The 24,478-nt window shown below is 39.5% G+C and overlaps 1 protein-coding gene across 10 annotated transcripts in view; it reads left to right on the forward strand.

The window, feature by feature from the left end:
• PTK2 (protein tyrosine kinase 2) overlaps window positions 1-24,478 on the forward strand; it is a 195,015-nt gene that overhangs the window by 50,440 nt on the left and 120,097 nt on the right. For 5 of the 10 annotated variants that reach the window (XM_054167174.1, XM_054167175.1, XM_054167176.1 and 2 more), the window contains exon 1: window positions 2,949-3,360. The exons of 4 other annotated variants lie outside the window; for them this stretch is intronic. In XM_054167174.1, the coding sequence (XP_054023149.1) occupies window positions 3,261-3,360 (100 nt within the window). In that variant the 5' untranslated portion in view covers window positions 2,949-3,260. Of the gene's footprint in view, window positions 1-2,948; window positions 3,361-24,478 lie in introns of those variants that run through there. One more of the 10 variants, XM_054167179.1, reaches the window with a different exon arrangement.

The raw sequence follows: 24,478 nt of genomic DNA on the forward strand, positions 1-24,478 counted from the left end.
GTGTTGACTGATGCATTAATTTTTCAATACCTGCTTTTTGAGAATTGTCACTGGTAGTAGCATTGCTTGCACAGTGAGTACTATGCAGATACTATCTGTGTATGTCAGCGTATGCGACCTGGACAACAAGAATGAACGTTCCTGTTCCGCAGTCCTAATTTCTGACAGATGTTTCTTACCTCAGTAAATGTTATAATCTGATTGGCATTACTTAAAACATGTTATTTTAGATGAATGAAATGGTACTCAGGATACCTACTTGATGAGCAGTATTTACAAAATTTTGCAGATAGTTGGTATTAAGTACACCAGAGACATAATGTCTTCCAGCTTGTGGCGTGTGGAGGTTTTAGTTGATGGGGTTTTGTTTGTTTGGGGTTACTTTGGTTTTTTTGCCCCCTCTTCCCCTCCTCCCCCCCGGTTTGTTGAAGTTGTTTTTTGTTTTGTCTGGTTTTGGTTGGGCTTTTTGTTTGTTTGTTTTTCCTGTTTGCTTTGTGCCTTGTTTCTGCTCTGTCCTTGTTCCCCTTCCAACCCAAAGTTTGGGGTTTCTGTCTCCAGAACACAAATTTCATGATTTGGCTTTTTTGTGCAGAGAACCTGACCATGTTATTTGAAAGAAGAGCACGAGCATCTGTATACTGATAACATCTTGTAATAACAAATAAGAATTAATTTAAAAAAATCTCACAGTCACAAGGAAGCACTTGGCTTATTTTGAAAATCAGATACTCGGTGTCAAATAATGGATAACTTAAAAAATGGAGTAAAAATTCTCATGCTGTATATTACTTTGTATTCAACTTCACTTTGTACTCTAATATTAAAAGAAAGTGTCCTTGAGGAGAGTGATTATAATACTGTGTCATCTGTAAGGCTAGCTGTAACGAGCAGAAAGTACCTCTTGGATTGATAATCTGTATTAGTCTTGTGTTAAAAGCGTAAAGAAAAATGCAAGACCACACATCCTGCTTAGTAAAATTCTCCTTGGTAATGCACTTAACCGTTGATATTTCAAGGGGTTTGTTTTCATGATGAAAACTTAATTTGGGCCCTACCACTTTTACCTCTAATTATTTTTATTATTTTTTGCTAGCTAATTTTCTGCAAAGTGCTATTTTTTTTTTATGGAAGAAATGCAGGCTTTTTCTATTTTACACCCTAAAGCACAGAGTAAACCAGTTTTGGGAGAATGAAAAAAAGTTATCTGCTGCTTTCTGTTTTGAGACTTGATTTGTTCAAGGTCACCAAGGAAGCCCGTGGCAGAGCTGGGTGTGTGGAAAAAAAAAAACCACAAACAAACCAGTTTTCTTGTTCTCTGAGCTGCAGCTTGAACTGGAAGGGCACCTATCTTGTGTCCGTGTCTTTTGTAGACACAAATCTGGTAATCTGTGTTCGGAATATCACTATAACATGTTTTGCTTCATTGTTGAAGGCAAATATAATTGACTGCATTTCTGGAAATTTTTGGCTGTCTTCAAAACCCCTAAAATGCTGCACAAACTTTGTGGTGGGGGGAGGAAGGCATCCAGGCATGTCTTCAGTTCTCTTTGGCTTTCTTCATCCCCAGAAAGAGCTTTGTGCCTGAGCAGTGATGCAGAACATCTGATGGGCCTGCTTGTGGCCTAATCTCTCTTTTTCTTTTTCTTTTTTTTTTTTTCCCCCAATGAATATTTTTTTCTCATTTAAATAGAAAAGAAAGCAACATTTAAATAGCAGCAACTGAATTCCTCCAGAGTTTTGACATACACTACTGCAGTTCTGCATAGCCAGTGTTATTGAGAAATGAAGGTGGCAGTGTTATAGGTAAAGAATGGTAATTAAACATATGCTGTAGATGAGAATATGCTGCTCCAAGTAGGCAGGTTAAGTTGAAGGCTGTTAGCTTTAGATTAATTCCCTTTTGGTTATAGTCTTGGATAAGCCTTACGCCTTATGCTGAGGGCTGGGAGTGAGAAAAGATTACCATGGAATATGTAAAGAGCTTAACAATCAGTATGAGCCTTGTTCCTGTTGATTTTATTTTTTCAATACATATTTTAGCTGAATCAGTTGAATTTATTTATTTTTTTAATGAAATCCTTTGCAAGGAGTAAAAAAGGGGTGTTTTCTTCTTTTACGTGTACATATGCTGCCTGAGTGTGTGTTTATAAATTTGGGCTTTTGCAATGTTTATACTCGGTTTTAAAAGATGAGAAAAAAATTATTGTAATCAGTTTTGATACCTGCTGAGTATAGAAACAAGTGCCATGCTGCGTGTTTTGGACCGTTGTAGTGTGGACCCTTGCCTTCTGATTAGAAGTACGTAAAGAGTCCCTGGTTTGAGAGGCGGAATAGATGTGATACTGAATAATTACTGCGGTGGGCTGTGATATTTGCTCGTTAATTTAAAGGCTGCGGAAATTCTACCAAGGTAAGAACCTTAATCTTGTAGTTGTGGAGTCATGCAGGTCGTGATGCCAGCCAAGATTCTTGATGGAGTTCATGGAAGTTCTGGTGGACTCCAGGCGTGTGTGGCCTTTATTTCAGTACGTAGAAAATCTGTCGAAGTGAGGCGAAAGTTTGAGTGCTTGGTGGGAAGGAGGTGTGATTTGGTGGATCTCGGGGCTTTGTGCGGGAGCTCCATTGTGCGGGGCTGGGTAGGCGCTGGGCGCTCGGGGCCGGGGGCGATGCCGGGGGCGATGCCGGGGGCGGGTGGCTGGAACAACAGCCAGGGAAAATGGTCAGCGGGGAGCACATCTCCTGGCACGACCCGGGTCAGGTTTGATTTGCAGCTCGGGCGCTTTCAGGAGCGGCTGTCAGTTTGGTAAACAGGAGGCTGCCGGGTGAATGGAACAGAAGGGGCGATTAGCATATTAATGCGGCGCTCGCTAATCGCCTCCCTCCCGCCTCCCCGCCTCCCTCCTTCCCTCCCTCCCGGCGGCAGCGGTACGGGCAGCCACGCTCACTCCGCCGCCTGCCTTCGCCCCGCTCGCCCCCGGGAGAGGATGCTCCGGGCTTTCCATCGTCCAGGCGGCAGAAGATGAAGCCGCGGCGCGGCCTCCCCTCGCCGTCACCGCCGGAGCGCGCTGCCCGGGGCGCGCTCCCGCCGCCAGGTGAAGGCAGCTGAGCCGCCCGTCAGGGTCATCCCTTCTCTGCTTCCCTGTGGATCGAAGGCGGGTAGGCGGCCCCCCGCCAGCCCCCTCCCGCCCCAGGACCACGAACGTCTGGAGCGGAGCCTCCTTGCATGCGGCGCTTGCTGGAGTCTCCACCCGGAGCTGTGCATGTGGCTGCTGGAGGGGGCTGGCCAGGCCCCGCAGCCAGCAGGTGCTTTCTATATGGAGAAAAGCGGCTGTAGCCCATTCCCCATGTGCTGGGCTAAAGGTACACAGTTTATACACTCTTGTGTATTTTCCCCCTACCTCTCCCTCTTAATTTGTCTTACCACCTGTGGGTCTGCAGGTTGTTTGTGTTTTGGTGTGTGTTTGTTTTCCTATGGAAGTAAAAAAGCAAAGCTAGGGAACTAAATATTTTATTCTGGTCATGCTCCTGTGAGGCGAAGCAGTCCGCAGGATCTCCTGCCACCTGACAGCTCTGATGCTTTTATTTTTTTTCCTGGCTTTTCAGAACGATTTGAAACGAAAGAGGGCTTGAGCTCTGGTTTTTACTTCCACTGATGTGAGGATCTGACAGCTTTATTTTTGATCTTTGTGCACTTGAAACCACTGTAAATGTAATTCTGTTTTCACTTACCTTGTGCCAGTAGTTTTTAAGTGCCTGATTGTAGGTAACGTTTCGAGTGAAAGACTAATGTCTTTTTACTTCATGGCTTAGAAGTTGCCACCCCTGTTGTTCACACACACACCCACTTTCCTCCCCACCTCCAAGAAACCATAATATCCATTTATTAGCATGAGGGGGGTTGACTTGAAATGGAGGCTTTACTGTAATTAGATGGACATGAGAAACTCATTCATTTGATGATCTTAACTTGCATTCCAAGACATAAGTATTTTCCCTATTATTATGTACAAGATATTTGTGTGCTGATGTTGTGGGTGGCAGTGTGTATATGGTATGGGAATAAAGCTCAAAATTTTTAATAGTCAAAGAATCAAATCTTCCTTAGATGGAAGACAGCTCTAAAAGGTTGAGTGTTGCTGATGATAAGCATAACTTTCCTTGTGTTCACTTTCATTTCAATGTACTTTCTTTTTTGGAAGAGAACTGGCAGAGAAGTATTGCGTCGTCGTAAACTTGGATTACAGACAGAGGCAGTTGCTTCAGAGGTTCAGGGGAAACGAATCTGAACTCAGCATTTAGTAGGCGTAGCTGGTGATTAGTTGAAAAATGTAACGGTAAATCTGTTTAGTCTTTTTATTGTCTCTTTGGAGGACACTGGAAGAAGCATTTAATGTGGTCTTTGTCTTGCATGGTTTCAGTACTTAGCTGAAGTGTTCAGGCTAAACTAGCATTTAGGCTAAACACATTGATGTGCGAGTAGCACAAGTAGTAGAAATAACTTTAAGAAGCAGAAATTGCAGGCTTGAACACCACATCCTGGTAATGTCTTCTGAAGTACAGAAATCTGTCAGCTCACTGGAGAATACCCCAGTAGAGTTATAAACCAGCAAGTAACAGTAGCTGGAAACAAAGCTAAAACAGAGCTGTGCTTTGCCTTCAGTAAAACTCGTTTGTCAGGAAGGAGTAAGAGTGATGCCTACCTACTCCTGTGTGTTGTATATTGAATATCAAAAGTATTAGATGAAGGTAGATTTAATCTCCTTGGACTGTTGTGAGGGTCAGAATAAAGGTACTTCTCAGAGAGTAACTTTCAGAAGTAGAGAAGAAAATTCTTTTCAAAGAAGCAGTAAGTTGTTCCCATCTGTTGTCAGGGCTGGTTAGGATTTGGGATATCAGTTTTCTCTCTCCTCCTCCAGTACTAGAGGATGATTGCAGCAGGGCTAGCTGCTTCTTGCAGACGATGGCTGCATTGGGCCATGATAAAAGGTATTGATTCCCCCACTACCCACTCCCAACAACTAAAATGAATGAAGCCCCATCCTTCTTTCTTCCCCTGGTTGCCTGTGAAGTGTTTTCAGAACATAACTTAAGGGAAGATTGCTTATCCAGTCTCTTCTGCCCTGAAATGGAGAGATGTCATGTAATCGCTTTTTATTCCTGTTGGGGGGAGAAGGGGGAACACCAGCAGTTGCATAAGAGGACAAAGGCAGCAGCATTTTTTGAGGCTGCCAATTGTGGTGATTTCTAGAAGAAGCTATATCTCAGCTTAAAAAAAAAAAAATAAATTAGGACAGATGAGAAATAGCTTGTGCTATATTTGTCATTGAATGGTGGCCATTCCTTAGCTGATGAATACTCTCTATACTGTTCACCAGCTTAACCTTAGGGAAATGAAACGGATCTGGCCTACTTTGATAAGGGCTGTGAGATATCTACAGTCAAAGAAAGGTAATATATTAATGAGAGAAACGTGTAGTTTGGATAGCTTTATTCTGACTGTTTGGTTTTTCTAGTAAAGCTTCACCTTACCTGCGGCAAAAATGGGTAAAACTTTTTGAAGTATTTTTAAATCTCTTGGTGTATATATTGTCTGTAACTGCTTTCTGACTGTTCTTGATTGTGACAGATGAAGATTTCAGTGTATTAGGTGTGATCTCATAGCAAATGCTTGCTCTTCGAAAGTGCTTTGAAATGTTTGAGGCTGTGTTTGTATGGAGTGTGCTTCTGCCTTATTTTTAGTGTTCTTAAATCTGAAATCTTCAATCTTCTTAACGATACTGCGTGATGACCTAATTGCAGCCAATTCTGTGTGCTCTGTGTAGTACTACATCAAGGAATAAGATCATTGCTTGCTTTATAAAGTATTTGTGTAATCTGTGTTGCCAGATTTTGCCTCCTCTTTACACTGAAGCCCAGTCTAAGTAGTGTCACTGAATTCAGTAATCAGGATCTGTGTACTCCAGATTCAAGAATGTTGATTGGCAAATGATGGGAACTTGTATCTTTTGTTTACTGGTATATTTCTTGTCAGCAAGAAAGTCTGTCTGTCTTTAGTAGTGATAGGAGTTAGTAACTTTTGGCTGCTTGGCTCATCTCCTTGCTTTATTAAGTAATTTGAAACTCGAAATCTCTGGTCTTGTGGAATAAACAGACTCAAGGTCGGATACAACTTTGGGGGAAGCTGAAATCAGTGTCTGAGTCCCTGAGAAGGCAGCGCTTGTTCTGCAGCTAAATACTGAACATTTGTGCCAGCATCATACAGGGGTGTTTTCTTTCTGACTGTAACAGTAGACTAGAAACTAGTCACGGATCATTAAAAACTTTTCACTAACATCTCTAATCTTGGCTAAGGTTATTAGTGGTATAATATATTGTACTTCGGTTTAGATACTTAGCTAGTGACTTTTTTCCGGAGTTCCATGTCATTTTAAGCTTACAAAGTAACTCGGTGAAAGAAATGTAAATGTGACAGTTGATGATAGTTGGATAGCTCTGCTGTGTACCTGTAAATTACCCACCCCAAGGAGGAGTAAGTTTCCTCAATAGCTTCTATGTGAAGTGCTCTGTTCGATAATTTGTGAACAACGTTGTATTATTTAGTATATGTCAGGGGAGTAGTTAGTGAGGAGTTGTCACAGTTCTTGAATTCAACTGTCCAGACTAATGTTAAAAGGTCAATACTGGCTTAAGATAATCAAGTCCTATCCAGTCAAAAACCTTATCTTGGTTTAAAAAATAATAATTACCTTTTAAGCTATGTTGTGAAATGTACTTAATCAGCTGGCAAGGAGTTATACCCTATTTATTGCAACCTATTAATGTTGCAATCCTTTTTTAAAGTGATAAACAATTCAAAGTTAAATGCTACTTTTTTTCTGATGGACCTGGCTGTTTCAGAAGCTGTTCAGATGGAACCTGCTGGTGATCTGCTAAATATAAGCAAGATAGTTGCATACATCAGAGAAGTTCAATGCTGTTTTTCCTTGGTCTCAAGCCTGTGATGGTTTTCACTACAACAGACCCTTAGATTTTTTTTTCAAGCCATGAGGAATCACTCAAAGGGACGTGGCTGTAGAAATTAAGTAAGGAAGGTTGCTGGTTCTATGACTGCAGGCAGGTGACTGGTTTCCAAAACAAGTTTTCTTCCTGTTTTTCGATAGAGACACCATATATATATAGTGTAGAAGTGGTTGTGTATTAGGAAACAAACAAAAAAAAGCCTTTTTTTGGTTTGTTTGTTTAATTGTGAGTGTTCTGTTGCATCTTAGTTGTGAGTTTCAGTAGAGGTAGCTGGAGGGAAGCACCCACTCTTGGACTTTTGGAGATCTGTAGAGGCAATTCTGAAATACGTGAAGAGCTTTCCCCTTGGTTTCTGAGGGTATAATAATTTGGAGAGGTCACGACTGTCACTTGACTTAACACATTGGCTACCTCAGCCATTTCCTTCCAAACTATAAATATGCTTAAACATTGGTTAAAATTCATTAATGTCTTGGCTTCTTAAGGTGTGAGATATGCAAACTGTTAAGGCATCTCTTATTTCAGTTCATATGTGCTTGATGTTTGGGGCATTTTGGGTGTCGTTTGTTGGGATTTTAATTTGTTGTTGAGTTCTTAAATCTTTGTAGAAAAAAGAAAAATGTTAATCTCATTAAACTGCTAATTTCCAAAGGCAGTTTAAAAACAACTACTGAAATACCTGTGTATATTTAAAAGTGGAAAATAGTCTGGAAAAACAGGGGGATTTGTTACAGTACAGTGTGTGGTAGTGCTGGTATTCTTCAAAATGCGTAGGGAGTATGCAGCTATGAGAGTCCTGGTGCATTTCCATTACGGTGATTTGTTTCGTATTCAGAGACTACTGGAATAGAAGACAGAGCTCAAGATACTTTTGCAAGAAAGAGAAGTGATTGTTTTAAGCACTTGGGAAGCAGTTGGTGTTCCCCATGTAATGGAGATCTATGATCTTATCAATTGTAGCACCTGGTAATGAACCAGCAAGCCAGTGCTGGAATTAAATTCTGAGCTGCCTGGGAATAACTGAAACTTAAGCAAGGGAAATGAAATGTTTTAAATAGCCTTTCAAAGATAAGTTAGAGACTGAAGAGCGAAGTCTGGAATTCAGCATTTTAGAAAATGGTGCATTGAGTAAAACAGAGCATTTTTGCTGAGAAGTTAAACAGGTGTTTGTGGCCTTAATAGCTTTCTTATTCAGATTATATTTGACATCTTTTTATCACAAGTCACACTGTGTGTATGTTTTTTTCATATATGATATATATATGTTGGGGGCTGTGCACACAGGCTCAGCATCTTCTTTTCTTAGCCAGTCAACATGACAACAGTTGCAGTACTTTGAGATTGGCATCCTTAGATGCTGAAGATGATCTCTTAGCTCATTTTGTGTTTTTAGTGAACACAAGCCATCGGGCACAATTCACTTTCCTGCACAGCTTTTATTGGGGAGGCTACTGTAGTGAAATGAGCTTTTCTGACTGGTGTTAGATTTGTTAGAAATAAATCAGCTTCTGTCAGTCCTTTCACTTGCTGAAGTGTTGCCCCTTAATTTACAACTATTGCATTTAATTTATCTTACCAAAAAAAACCCCAACAACATGTTATTAAAGCGTATAGAATTTTCACTAATTATTAAAAAAAAACATCATGAATATTCTGAAATTCATGACCTGACAAGGATTTGTTAAAAATGGAGAGATCTGAAATTAATACACTGTCACATTGCAGTAGACAAGCCTGTACAGGCTCCTCCTGATTTTTATAAACTAGCACAGCAAACAAAAGGCAGAAGGGAAAATGTCTTTGTAAATGTTATGTTAAAACAGGCTTATGTACAGCACATCATAAATGTACTTGATTGTAGCAGTAACAAAAATATTGTACCATTCTTGAAGATTTCATTGTCTTGCAAAACAAATGAGGTTACTGCAATATCCACTCTAGAATCCATGCTGAGAATCAACATTGCCATTTTTTTCCTGACAGGCTGTAAAGGACAGTGATTGAGGTTATGGAGTTAACTGGTAGTTGCTCCGCACTTCTGTGATACTTTATTTACTGATACTCAGGAAGGGGGTTGGATTTTTCCCCTCTTCTGATATTGAATGTAGTTTAGCAAAAAAGTATTTCTGGGTAGACTTCAATCCTGCTGAGTCATTTTATTGAAAAAAAAATAAATGTATAAACAATCACTTTTCTTTTCCATTTGATAACAAAGGTTTCTTTCTGTGCCAGAAGAGAGTGCTTATTACTCCTCCCAAGCACCATCACTGCTTTCCGAAATAATGTTTTCCCTGCCAGTGTTTTCAGATCCATAAAACTCAGAGCTAGGGGTTTGGTTTCTCTCTCTCTCTTTTCTTTGTCTTTTTTAATTAGACTCTGAAAATTAAGTATTGTCCTTTGCTTTATTGAGGAAGTTTCAAGGTAAAACAGATTTTTCCATGGTCTCAGTCTCCTTATCCTAAGTACAGGAAGAAAATCATCATGTGACCTTCAGTTCTGCCATTGCTTGGTAGAACTGCTTACAGCGCTGAAAACACTAAAATGAAGAGCTGCAGAGGGTGTCATATCAACAGATGACAAGCATAATAAACCGAAGTATGGCATTTCGAAGCTGAAAGCTAAACTTTGATTTCAGTTTGAGGTGAACCTAAAGTCTTCTTTTGTCAGAGGAAATTGAATAATCTTACCTTCTGCACCCAGTGTTTAACGGTGCTTCTTATGTTAGCTGAATATGCCCTCGGGGATGTGGCAGTTGACTTTCAGAACTGGAAGAGGTACAGAAACAGTAATTTTAAACGCATAGAAAACAGTGTGAAACTTTTGCTTCTCAGCCTTAGTGAGGGTGATCTGCATCCTCTACATTATGGAAGAGGAAGAGAATGGGAAGGAACTGGAGGTATCCCTGAAGCTTCTCAGCTGATGTCTGAAGATAAGGGGCAGTAAGATTTAAGCTGCTTCTATAGGCGTTCTGCTGTTACAGCTGCAACTCAGCAATGATCTGTCATCCTCACTGTTATGAGGAGATCTAGTGGGAATTGTATTCCTGAAATTCTAGTTTGTTCAACTCAAAGGGGGTTTTGTCTAGTCTGTGACATGATGGTTGGTCAAGATAAACTGAAGAATTGCAACAAAGATACTTCAGAGTAGGGCAGCCTTTTCAGTGTGGTCCTAACATCTGATTCCCATATGACAACCTGCATTGCCAGCTGACTTGAACAGCAGCATTTTGTTCATTCAGGTGTTTGATTGCAGCAGTGTTGAATCATACTGTCAGAATTAAAGGGCTAAATTAAAAGGTCCCTGATTCGTGGTTGTCTATAGCTGTACCTATTAAAAGCGAAGCCTATGTATGCAGCAGGTGTGTCCTAACCCTTTATCAGAGGGTAAAGGTACTACTCAGGTGGCAGGGAGTCCTGCTTCAACCATCCCTATTTGTAGTGCACTGTAGTGGTATCCTGCTTTTATCATGCAAATGGTGAAGAAATGGATAATTTGTGCCCTAACCTGTTGAGCTGTGGAGCACAGTGTCCTCTGGCACAGAGGTGCAGTGGGCAGGCAGCGGTGCCTCTCAGCTCGATTTGTTAATGTTCCAGCAACTAGCTGTAGGTTGCTGCAGAAGGTAGGCTTTTTTCCTCTGTGTGTTTCTAAATCTGTGCTTCCTAATGTTAAGGGGTTTTTTTACTGTAGTTGTATCAGGAGGACTTAATGTTGGGTGTTTTCTTGTGGAGTGGTAGGAAAATGTCATTGCACTGCTCCTATTCTATCCTTGAAATGAGGAATTTGCAGCTTCATACTTCTGCAACTAAGTTCTTTTGAAAACACTGCTTTTACTTTTTATATAGATATACTATTCTATAAAGTATAAAATGTAAATTATAAATTAAATGGATGTGAAGCATAGTGAGTGATTGGATAGGAACATGTCTGTTGCTTGTTCTTTCTTCCAGAGTAATTTTGGGAGTTAGGTAGGATTGATGTGATGCTGAACAGATTTATTACAGGTTTTGGATGCAGTGATCCAGTTCTACTGAAACAAAGTGTGGCCTGCACTGGCCAGTAATGTTGGGTGTGATGCTTAAAGCACTGAGTTTGCACATCTAAACATAATTTAAATATGTTTTGTCAATCTGAAGGTGCAGTAAGAATTCTTTGGGAGTACTGCTCTCGTCTGTCACATCTTGCTGCTTTTGAAGGCTCTATATGTGGTTTGCGCAGTTTAAGTGTGGTATACCTTGGTGATGAGACATAAGGCATTACTGTAGGCACAGTACCACTTGTTGTGGTTGTGTGTGTCTAATAGTTTCTGTGATTAAACCTTCCCTCAGGTAACTTTCTGAACTCAAAATTTTCAAAGTTCTTACTGTTCATGCAAAATTAAATTCTGGAGTTTCTGCTCCAAAACTGCTGACTACTTAAAAGTCAAAGTGGTTAATGCAGTTTCTGTTCCAGTCTGTCTGCAAGGCACCTGTGTCTGTCACAGTGAGTGGGAAAGAGCTGGTAATGAGAATTACCTGATACCAGAAACAAGCGCACCCTGTACACACCTGGATACACAGAAAGGTCATGTTCATTATTCCCATGTCATACTGCAGGAAGAGTAGAGCAAATTACTTGGTTTAGCCAGCGATGTGGCTAAACTGCCCAGCACCTTATGTCTTCTGGTAAGCATTGGGCCAGACTGTGCATCAGTTGATCAGTGGTGCTGTTCCTTCTTCTGAGCAGTGTTAGGTTGAGCCTTTTCTAGCAAAATTTTCTAGGAGAGAGGAAAAGGAGGAGGGAGAGCATAATGCTTATTTAGTATTTCTGTGAATATAGTGCAGACACATGAAATGTTTTACCCTTTCAATTTAATACTACTTTTGTATTTTGCTATCTGTGACTTGTTTTTTTACTCCAAGATTTTTTAAACTGCATTTCTGTTGTTGTATCTTGACTCACATGAAAGTGGTTTTTACTTGTCTGCTAATTGTGCTTGCCTGTGGTATGTGTTTGTGGGTCTGTACAGGCTGTTGATAAGAATGATTTATTTTCGTGCTTTTATTTAAAGAATCAGTCAGTGATGCCTAAGTCGATCAACATTTTCCTTCTCAGTCATAGGAGCATAAACAAGAAGCTGAGTAAACTTCAGTTCTTCTGAATAACACCGCATTTGAGGGAACAGGAGCCATTTGTTACCTTTTGCTAGTGTGGTACTACTTGGACAGAGAATGTGACTGTTACTGTGAATGTTAGTGTTTCTATCTCTGTGGTACATGTGATGCTTCTGCCCTGGGATGATCATGAAACAGGAGTTAATCTGTAACTCTTTGTATTTTACTACCATAAATGTTTGGGTTTTTGTGAGGAAATATTTTTTTATTCTTTTTATTAGACTTTTCTTGCTCTTTATATCCAATTTACACTCAGCTCATTAAGTTTTTTCCAGTTCTCTTGGAAATGGAATATCAAAACTCTCTTGTTCCTTTCCTCCAATGGGAAAAATATTTCTCAGAGCTGGCAGTAGGTAGGATGTAAACTATTACCCCTCTGTCCTCGCAAGGACAGTCAGCAACAGAGTTGCTCATAAAATGTGTCCATTGTGACTGCAGGTTTTTACAGGTTTGTAGGCCCAAGTATTTTCAGGTGATGAACATTTCCTCCTTTCTTAGCATGATGCATGTATGTGCTTATTGACTGACCATAAATACACTTGAAGATTCAAATCTGCTGTTCCCCTGGAAATCCATAGGTGTGGTCACTGCTTTGTGAAATTAAGGTTTATACTGAAGAAGGGTCAGTCTTGTTGATCTGTTAATTATAGCATGTTTTCTTTGACATTGGTAGTGTGGTGTAATTTGGCACTGAATTTATACATGAACTATTATTTTTGGCTTTAATTACTACTTCTTTGTGTTCTTTTCCCTTCCTTCTCACTCCTTTCAAGTCACAGAGATGTTTGTTTTATCGCTCTGACCTGTTTTGTTTAGCATGTAAGAGTAGATTAAATAAATGTTAGAATAACATGATTTATAAGTTCAGAGCTTTCTGTCAAAACAACATGTTCTTAAGACTATTTCTAACATAATTTGTTCTCTCTCCTTTAATCTTAATTTTGTTGCATTAAAACAAAGCAGGAGCCTTTCTTGGAAGAATTGACAAACCCTATCCAAGAGAATTTAAGTACCTTACCCATGTATACCTTCACTAAATGCCTCATAAAACAAAGCATCAAGCTAAATCTGTATATTTAAAATGGAATATATGCTGCACAGAGATATATTCTTTTTTATGTTGTGCACCTGGAAAATGAATAAACTATTTGGTCATTCTCCTCCCTTTGTCATTTAATTTATAAAAGCAACAACTCTAATTTCAGGTTTGTGTGTCCTTTTTTAATATATGAAGTATTTTACAGGGGACAGAAGAAAAATTGAAGGCTGACATAGCAGTGAAATAATTTTTAAAAAAATCTATATTCCTCTCCATTTTAAATATTGTCCAAATGACTGAATGTGTAAGGGAAAATGGCTAAGAGGTAACACATAATCTAGCAGATCGTATGTGTGAATTAAATAGGAACCATATCAAGTTTTTATTTAGTTTTGTTGTTTTCCTCTCTGAAACCTTTGAATTTCTTCTGCTTGCTTAAAATGAAGAATCTTCAGTTGTCTAGTTTAAAAAATAATACTGAGCATAGACTGGGAGTGAGGGAAGTCTTCCACATTTCGAGTTGGCCATAGTAACTCTGAAGAAATCTCGATAGCAATGCATCTTTATGACCTTCAGCAAGAGCATGGTATGGGAAGAAGTCAAAATCTGTGAGTCAGTGGGATCAGGCTGTGCTTGCAGAGAAGAAACATGCCAACATCTGTTCCTGAAGGGCTGATTTTCCTGACAGCAACACCCTTTTTGTATGCATCTCCTCTTTCCTATGAAGTACAGTGCTAAAAGAACCTGTGCAGCTCAAGTTCTTGCTGTTAGAAATGTGTTTTTCAGAGGAAGAGAAGAGCAGGGTTGTTTTCAGTCTGACATCTCAAATGAGAAATTAGTGTTACATGTTAATGAATCAGAGTTTGCTGCTCTTAAAACGTTATAAATACACAGCCTTACGCTAAGTGGAAGATGGTGCATTGGGGGTGTCTGTTTAGGGGGTTGATCTTTTCTTTACTTGAAAGGGTAAACCACAATGTCTCATCAAGTATGCTGCTCTGTGCTCCTGGTTATATCAGCGAAGTATTCTCTTCACTCAAAGTGGGAAAACTCATTTCCTTCTGGAGTGTGAAAATAATCTGCAGCTTATTTCTTCAGAGCAAATCTTATTAACTCTTAAATGTCTCAAATTTCACATTTGTGCAGATGGAAACCTTGACTAGTGACATCTGCCAGACCCCAGCAGCAGAGCTGCATGTGCACTGTGTCCCAGAGGACACTTCTTCATTGTCCAGGTGGAACAAAAATGTTCTTGAAGCCTATCAAGCTCTGTTTTTGGCTTTTTGCCTCTCTAATCACCTCTCTTTGGTGTCCATCATTCCTTTGAGTAGTGTTGTCTTTGACAGAAGAATATAGCTGCATTTTAAGTGAGCTTTTCTCTTTGAATGCCTGTCATCTGTGAAACTCACTTCTTGCTGAGTGAAATATTCTGCAGCTGATTAAAATGTAATGGAATCATGTTTCAGACAAATGCTGAACATCTTTAAAAAACATCCTTTGACATTTACAAAATACTGGGAAGTAATTAGAGGTTAGGTGTGCTCCTGCTGCCATTCACATTGCCAGGCAAATTATAAATTAACCTTTTTCCTTTACCATTCATTGTAGTTACTTGGTTTATTGTGTTTAAATGGTCTCTGGCCAAAAGCTTATTTCTAACCGGTAATATGGTGCTTCTACCAGCTCTTTAAATACTGGTCCCTGGGTGAAGATCTGTAGATCGTGCCATGATAGTTAACTATCAGATGCTTTGTTGATTTTGGTGCAAATTACAGGTACTCGTCACCATCTGCCTTGTATGGGCTACAAACCAGCCTTACTTGTCTGTCCTGTTCCCAGGAATGTCATTAACTTCTACCCCCTACCCATATTATTGCAATTAAGAATTTTGTTGGTAAGAATTTATGAAATGATAAAACCTGTCCTAGTACCAGAACTACTGTCTAATCTGCTGGTAAACACTCTGCTCCTAAACAAAGGGAAACTAATGGTTTTGAGTTACATAGGCAATTAGACTTCTTTCTTCCTTTGCCTCTAAGGCCTTCAGCTCATGTATTGGCATCAGAAACCAGTCAGAAGCCTCACCTTCAGTGAAAGTTGCTAGACAAGTGAAGTTGTGATACATTTCTGTGAACGTGTTCAGGATTCATAAATACACTTTCCATGAAGTTCATAACACCCTCAAGGTGCATGCTGCAAATCATACCATCGAACTCATTTGTTATTTGGTTTTGGAAGCTAGCTGTATGTCAGAAGAGCACTGAATACTAAAGCAGCCATAATTGTCCACTTTATAAACACTTCAAACTGGGAAAACGGTGCAAGATAAATGTGTGTTGCTCCACTTTTAGGAAATCTGAGAAAAATGCTAAATTAGTTAAAAGTACATTTAGTCCAAGATACACAATCTTTTTGCATCTGTTAGAAACAAAACTTGATAGTTCAACAAAACTATTGTAAGAACTTTATTTTTCATAATTGATATGTAAGAAATTTTCCACAGTTTCCATTCTTTTTGTGTAGTGTGTACAGTAAAGAATAGATACTGTAGTCCATCAGTAACCTAAAGGAAGTGTGCACAGCTTTGTAGATCATCAGGATCCTTTGCGATGAATTAGGTGACACACTGGTGGTGGACGGTGAATGTTATTTCAGCCAGGAAGCTGGGCTTCAGTTTTTGAACCTGTTGCTGAACATACGTTAGGCCTTGAAGGTATTGCTTGTTCTCAACAGCTCCTCCCTTACTCTTTTTTTTATATTTGTTCATTCTGACACTTGATACTTCTGTGTGGTTTCAATACATTACAGTTAAAGAGTCTTTGTCACTTTCAGGTCTGCCCGTTCAGTTGGTCAAAGTTCTCTGGGTACCAGCTAGTCACTGATAAACGTCTTTAAAGGAGGAGGGGAAAAAATAAGGCTGACATTTACAATGACACTTGAATTTTAAATTTGAGTGCAGAGAAATGCGGTTGCAACCTCCTGTTGATGTGTTTATTTCCTTCTCCCAAGATGTATCCAGGAGCAGTGAGTTGACATATAGTACCTTGCAGCTGCCAAAAACCGAGAAGCATCCTCCTTCCTACTATTAGCCACGTGCTTCTGCTGTTTACTTTGTGCTGGCTCCAGAGGTTTTTAGAACTCTTCTGGAGCCACTTCATTTAAATGGAGCTCTTCTCCAAAAGATGACCAGGAACAACCAACCAAACTAAACCCCCCCCAACACCCAGGGAAAAAGAAGCCTGGGTTAATTTCTTTTGTCTTAAGCAAAAGCAGCTAAAAAACCTGTTTAAGAAGCAGCAGGAGGATACAGAAGGGAAATAAGGGCTGTATAGTCAGGAGGAGTGATGAGGAAATGCTTGGCAGAGAGAAGAGGGGAAGCAAGCTCCACAGCTTCGGCAGCAGCAAGGATGAATTGATCAGATTAAGCTGGTTCAGTCTGGTGACGACTTACTTGTCGTTGAACAGTTACCTCAAGCCTCCGTAAAAATGTGTTAAGACAAAATCATACATTAGTTGTTTAGTGTCTTACAGAGGCAGACCTGAGAAACAATACTTACATTCCTTTAGTGGTATTTGAACATACATGAAACAGGGAACCTTGAACTGTGTGCAGGAAAACAGTTGACTTTTCCTTTTACAAACACTGAAAATACTGCTTTAGACAACCTTTATGACTTTGATACGTGCTTGCATGAGCCCTTAAAGGGATCAGAGTACGCAGCGTAGGCTTTTCTGCTGCATTCATTGATACACTTTTTTTCTAGTATTCTTTCATTTTCTCAGGTGTTCTATTCAAGAAAATTATCAAAATGTTGACTTCTTACTTGCTTTCTGACTTGATATCAGTGTTTTCCAAGCCTGGAAATCCTTGTCCTGCACTGGCAGCTACTGACTTGATAATATATAAAGACATAAGGCATGAGGAGGCTCACAAAGCTGAGCACATCTGTGTTTTCATCTGATCTTCCTGGAAGCACCCAGAGTCATATTTCAGTGTCGACTATAGAAGCAAAAGATTAAGCTTTTATGGACATTCTTAATGTAAAACTGTATCAAACCAGTGGTGCACTTGCTTTGACAGCATCTCCTGTTTCTGACTCTTTCAGGAGACCATGTGAGCATGACTGTTGTCTGCAGCCCATCCTTGTGTTTCTTGTACTGCATTAGAGATTTTCAGAGTGTTTTAATATCCGTTCATATGCCTGTTATCCATACTTTCTGAATTTGCTGCTACTCTCTACCTCCACAGGCTGTTGTCCTGTTCTTTTGATTGAAACTGATCAGGAGATTAGTTTAGGGTTCAGTTTATCTGTTATAATGGATTCTGCAAATATTGATCAAGTTCTTTGCTGGAGTTTTAGCTTTTTTTTAGGTTCCACTCACATGGCTGCTGCTTTGCTCCTTAATCATTTTAGCTGCACTTCTCTGGACAGTACTCAAGATGTGTTGGAAATTCTGTTGACTTTTCTGCTCTGATGCACCTTGTAGCTAAAATAGAATAAATGTAATCCATAGTGTTCTGCTGGTAAGAGATTGTGTGATACTGATACTAGACACCCACCCTTTGCCTTTAAACACTGACAGAGCTTCCAAGTTTCAAGGCTAAAATTAACAATGCAATGAAATACTGTATCCTTAGTTTGGAATACTTAATATTTTATCCCTTTGTCAGTTTCCCTTTTGTGTCCGTCTGCATAGGGGTTTGAGTTGACAGTAAGTGCCTCTGACCTGTGAAATACAGAAAAATAGTGTGGAGAGTGTGTTTTCAGTATTCTGGTTTTGTGTGGAAATGCATGCATGTTCATATATATTAAAGCACATGTGCTTCTTGCTGAAGGAGACTTTTTGGGCTGTTTTTTCTCTAGCTACCATAAAGTGCTTATTTTAAAATGTGTGCAAGCACATTAAGCACACAGATGGCAAATACCTAAAACTACTTCCTGAAGGTCATGTGCAAAGGTTTTTTAATTAACAGATCCTCTTGTAAGAGATTGTATATTCAGGCTTTAAAAATTTGCATATGTTTAAGTAGCTCCCTCACATAATACTTGTGTCTAATAGAGTTTGAAGGAAGGCCGGATTGATAGCTCTGTGCATTGCTGGCTTACGAAGGTGTCCTGTTTGTGCAACATCAGCTTAATTTATTACCACCTGCTGTTTCTGCAAATGGTCAGATTGTTGTACACCAATGACATGTTTCATGCTGTGATGTGGTAGGGAATTGATTTGTTATTTCCAGAGAAATAATTGAATAGTATGAAAATGCCCTCTAAAGAAACAGCTTCATATTTATGATCAAATATGTAGAAAAGGATTAAATTTATGTGGAGTTAGGGAAGCTGGCTTACCTGATTTCTGCAGGTTTGCCCAAGTTTGTTGACCATGAAGTTGTTTCACCAGCGATCCCTTGTGTCCTTTGATATCTTTTCATGATGAGGTACAGCAGACACTGACAATTTTGGACCTGAGTGCAGGTAGATCTGTCATTGTTTGTGCTCATTACCTTGCTTATGGGCAGAATGTGCAAAGACTGAATTTCACAACTGATTTCCTCCCTGCCCCATGGACCACCTCCTCCCCCCTGCCCCCCCAAAAAAAGCAGCCATTTAATTATCTGCTCTTTTTGGCCTCACTTCAAGTTGTTTGAAATTAGCTAAATGTCAGTAACTAATAAATACCTGGGTTTGTTCAGGTGATATGAGGCAGACTGGATGAGACAACCAGAATAGTTGCTTCAGTGGAACAGGCTTGCCCACTTGTTGAGGCGAAGCATGGTGTGGCTTTAACCCAGAATAACCCCTGTTGTGGGAGGAGAGAGTGAAGAGGACATGGCCAGGCTTACTCTGGTCAAGTATTTGCAAGATGCTCTGCGTGATTTCTCCCACAATTCGAAGAGATGGAAATGATGCAGTTTAATTGTAAGGGAACTTGTCTTGCTGTAGGGGATTGAACCCAGCTCTTTGGGTTGCAATTAATTTTTCATGCTTTGAAGTGCTGTGTCTTTCTTTCAGAGAACTTTGAAAGAAGCCCTAAAGTAAATGTATTTCAACTGATTAATACCTAGTTTAGGATTATTCTTATAATAAAAAAACTAAGGCAGTAGTGACTCAGGTGGAAATAGAATTCTCTGCAGCTGTTAGTTTTGGGCTTCAGTTTTAACCTTTCTGAGGTTACATTGATTATATGGTTTATTTTATGCAAAGCTGAAACTATGGCTGAGCCAACATACTCATTGGAGGTGGTTATAGGGGAAAAAACCCTGCAGTTCTTCTAAAATTAGTTGTGCTGTAAACAGTTGTCTGTCTTCTGTCCCCATTTCTGCATGTTGAGGAAAGCCCTATTCTAAACCCATTTTATATCCTAGTCAAGTTAATGACAGCTTTTCCTTAAAATTAGGATTTCTTTATTTTTCAGTACCATGCAAATGTTGAACCTCAGGATCTGTAGTACATTAACTAAGTTTCTTTCAGCCCAAGGGAAGCTCAGTAGCCCTGAGGTGGTAGACTGACAGTAAGACTGAAAAATACCTTTGGTATGGGCCAACTTCCTAGTAGATCTGGAGCACACAGTGCAGAGTCCTTAGTTTTGTGGGGAGGCTGTGGGGACAGAGACTATATCCAAGGGAGGATAGAATGAAAGCACTGGTAAAGAGTCTGTAAATGCTCTTCTCTAACAAATTGATACAGAATCATTGGTATTGTCTCCAGAAATCTGGAGAGGACACTTGTGTACTGTTTTGAGCAGAGGAAGTGTTTTAAATTGTCTTTTCAAGGCTTGATCAGGTTTTGGGGTTTTAAAATAAAAATCTTGAAATGGGCCATACAGTGAATCTCTGTCCTCTTATAGCTTGACTTGACCAGAGTACTGAGGCTTATTAGTCATTGTAGTAGAGGCTTGAACTTCTGCCTGTTTTCCTGATCATGTTAGTGCATGAATCCTGGAGGCCACCATCTGGTTTCTTACCAGGCATTATGCCTCTGACTTGACTGTTAAATCAAATGCCACATTTAGAAGGCTTTGATTAATTAAGCTAATTCTGCTTACCCTTCTGTATTTGGGTGCAGAAAGTAGAGGCTTGGAGAGGAATGAATGTGTAGCTAAAGAATGACTGGTGCTTAGGTCCTCAAACACAGCACAGAGTCTTGAAGAGCCAATAGCTTTGATTCCTAAGGGAATCCAGGAGTATCACAACTACTCTCTATTAGAGACCTTATGTGAAGATGGAAGGAGAAATACAATACAGTTTCAACTACACCTGTGAAAATCACTGCTTTTTTTTTCCTCCATGCATGAAGATACACAGAAGCATCATCTCAAGTATTGTGATTAGGAGAATTAGTATGGTCAGCCTACACTGAACTTCAATCAGTTGAATGACTTTATTCTTAAATTTTGTTTGTACACCAGAGGCTGTAGTTACTGGCTTTGGAAAACACTTGAACCAAAATAGGCTTAAGTAAAACTGTTTACAAGTCACTGAATGTTGTAATAGGCTGTTGTTAATGCATTTAAGTGACTTTTGTCTTGTGTGCTTCTGGTTAAAACTTCATTAATGAAGATTAAAAATCAAAAGCCTATATCAATATTTTGAAATCTAGGGCTGGGATGATATAACTCGGCATGTAAGACAGGGAAAGGCAGTTTTAAAGCCAAATGGTAGCCAAACCCAAATGTGTAAAGCTCTGATGGTGCATAGCCAGAATACCTTGCTCAACTAACCTTATCTGCCTCTACTTCTGTGCACTTCTAGTTTGTTATTTCTGAGAACCATGCTTGCATTACCACTAATTCTAGTTAATTTTTACTGTTCTAGGAAGACAGTACATTTTTACTGCTTCTCTTGACTTTTAAAGATATTCAGAAGAAGAGCTTGTACTATGGAGGGCCTCAGTAGAGCCGTATTTCAGTATGTAGTGGAGAAAAGACTACTTGAACTTGTATAGCATACTTCAGTTTTCTCGATGGTCGTAGGAAGAGCTTCTGCTAACCAACAATGTAACTTCAAAACAGATTTTTATTTTAACTTTTGTTTTAAAAATAGAGTTCTTACTTGCTCATTACTGTGCTGCCTTTTAAAAGAAAAATGCACCGCTGTAACTCTCTACAGCTTACCAGAGAAACTAAAAAGATCAGCAACAGAAAATGCAGTGGGCGGTTAGTGTGTTTACTTGGCTTTCAGTGGTGGCAAGGGACCACAGTGAAGGTTCAGAGTGCTATTGAGAAATTAGGCAAGTATCTAGCTGGATACCCTGTTCTAATTAAAGCACATGCAGACACTGACTTTTTTTGTATTCCCAATGCAATTGATGTTTCATCACTATGGAACTTTTTTATATTAAAAATAGAAATTGGTGCCATCTCCAAAGGGGATTGCTGGTAGCACAGATTATGCAATGTTGCAATAAAATTGGGGTTAAACTGAGTGTTTAAGGTATGTCAGGACTTAATCCTGTGGGATTGTTAGTGAGAAGGATGATTTGAATGTCGTGGGATAGACAGACATCTTTGTAAATTTGAGTTGTTTCTTGACAGTACAAATAGCTCAGCCATCTCTTTCTGTGCATCTTATGGTGTGGTGCTACCCAACTAAGAGGCTGCTGCTTCTGCAACACGTAGCAAAAGTGACTGACCAGTCCTTAAGACAGCCTGCATCAGTAGCAACTATACATGGAATATGTCCCTTTTCAATTGATCTGATACAATTGAAATTTTTCTGGTGTTGGCAACTTTTGCTGCTAAACTTATTTTGACATTGGTTGGTATTACCTTTTTAATGGCAGTTTTCCTAGTGTGTTTCTAAAATACTTAACTCTGCAAAGAAACAAAAACTTTACAGTTCTGCTTTGAACTGTACTGAGACATAGAAGTAGTAACCAGGCAGTATTCTCCAGGGGGAAAAAAGACAACTATTCAGAAGAATTTCCAGTGCCAAGCTGTTCTTCTGTTTCACACGGATATAATGAAGTAATTGATGTGTCCCTTTAAACTAAAATAGGTACTAGAAACTCAAGTTTTAAATTGTTTTAATGTGCCTAGCTAGGCTGCTTTATACTTTGACCTGGAGGCCTTGATAAATGTTTTTGACTGCAAATAAAATGATTAAAAATACGGATATGCCTGGAGCAGGATGGGGGAGACAGCAGTGACCAAGAGGGGCTCAGAGAAGAGGCAGCAAGACTAATAAATGCACTTAGATATAGTCAGCAAATATGCCCTCAAAAAGTAAATATAGCTAAAAGATGTCTAAGATGGAACAAAGGATTACTGCTTTTTTTTTCTTTTCCTTTGAATATCATTATGAGCAGTAAGAAAGAGGAGTGAAAAAATAAGCTTACTAGGAAGCAAGCAGAGACTTGCCAATGTGACTTAAAAAATCAGCTGCAGTTACTATTTCTGAAGGCAAAAGTGAGAATAGAAAAAAATACCCTTTCCCACCTCTGTTTGTTTGTCTCTAACTTGAAATCACAAATGTAGTGGCTTCCTCAAAGTTTCATCTTGAAATGTGTAACAAGATGCTAACACCAGGCAAATGCAAAAAACCTTGCTGCAGCAAACATGCTAAGTGAGCTTCTTTCCTGTGGCTTGTGTTTGTTCTGGGGGTGCTGTCTTGACCACTTCACTTTTTCAGTGTTCCATTCTGTCTCATGTTCTGGGAGTGGGGCTATTGCTGTAACCAGGCACTCCAGGTATATCAACAAGGTGTCAGACACTTTGTTGTCTTAGAAGGAAATGTGTCTTTTAAGTGCTACTGAGGCTTTTTGCAAGTCCCACAGCAAGAATTGAGACCAGGTCTTTTAATAAATAGACGTATATCAAGAGATGGTGTACCAGAAGTCAGCAATGTGCTGACTCTCAACAGAGGCTCCTGAAAATACAAGCTTTGTCATGGGGAGCATAGTTAAAGTTGTGCTTAACATCCTTACTTTCTGTGAGGTTGAGATAGTCAAGTTAATATTCGCAAGGAGAGCGACAGCAGGATTTAATACAAGCTGTGAAAATGGATTGAGCTTGAAATTCATGAGATGCTTCCTGTCTCTTGTGAGATGTGTTTTGTATAATTCTAAGGAATTTAGAGTGTGAAATAAATTCTTAATTTAGTCTTAATCACAAAATCACGGAATTGCTGAGGTTGGAAGGGACCTGTGAAGATGGTTTGGTGCAACACTCCTGCTCAGAGCAGGGTCAGCTACACCAGTTTGGCCAGGGTTGTGTCCATTTGTAATTTGATTATCTCCATGGCTGGAGACTCCTTAGTGTCTCTGGGCAAGGTGATGCAGTGTTCGCTCACCTGTGCCGTACAAAAGTTTCCTTCATTTAAAAAGTTTGTCAGCTTATGCCTATTGCTTCATGGCAGCACTGGAAACAATCTGGCTGTGTCTTCACTGGTATTTATATGTATTGGTAAGATCCTTCTGAGTCTGCTCTAAGCTGAACCATCCCTGCTCTCTTAGCCTTTCATGTAGGTCAGATGCTCAAATCCCTTACTCTTTATGATCCTTCATTGGACTCTCCTCATTATGTTCATGTCTCTTGGATTGGGGAGCACAGCACTGGGCTCTTGATGTCCCTCACCAGTGCTAAACAAAAGGAGGGATCACTTCTCTTGAGCCTGCTATCAGTGCTCTGCCTAACAGCCCGGGAGGCTGATAAACTTCTTTGCAAGGGTGCGTTGCTGGCTTGTTTGGCATGTCCCCCAAGACCTCCAGGTCCTTCTCCACAAAGCTGCGTTCCAGTCAGTCTGGTAAAGCAGCATCATAGATCAAGGATGGAAGTAACCTAAAATGCTTTTATTTCTTTTAAAAAGTTTAACAATTCAGAATATTTTCAAGTCTTGCAAAATCATTGTACCAGGATCAGAGAAAGGAATTGAACTCTGATTTTTTGATTGTTGACCATAGATTCTTAAATTTTTAAACAGATTTTACAGATTCTTAGAGATTTTTGTAGTTTTTAATTGAGATGTATCAAGGTATTTTGTAGAATTGTTACCTGGAAGGAGTTTTGGCTTCAGTTGATACCTTGGAGCCTGAGATGAGGATCAGAATACGGAGGTTGAGTAACACTATAAAAATGTGATATCTACGAAGGACAACTTGAAGTCACAGTATGAACAATTACAGCTTGGTTCTTTGTAACATGAACTTGTTACACTGTGATTAGCCTTCTGCCAACACCAGGATGAGGAATGGTTTTGTTGATTTATTTTTTTTTTTCTTTTAAAATTCTTATGTAATGCATTATCAAACTACTAATGCTGAATAACATTGAC

Source organism: Dryobates pubescens, chromosome 14 (genome assembly GCF_014839835.1).
Source record: "Dryobates pubescens isolate bDryPub1 chromosome 14, bDryPub1.pri, whole genome shotgun sequence".
NCBI lineage: Eukaryota > Metazoa > Chordata > Aves > Piciformes > Picidae > Dryobates > Dryobates pubescens.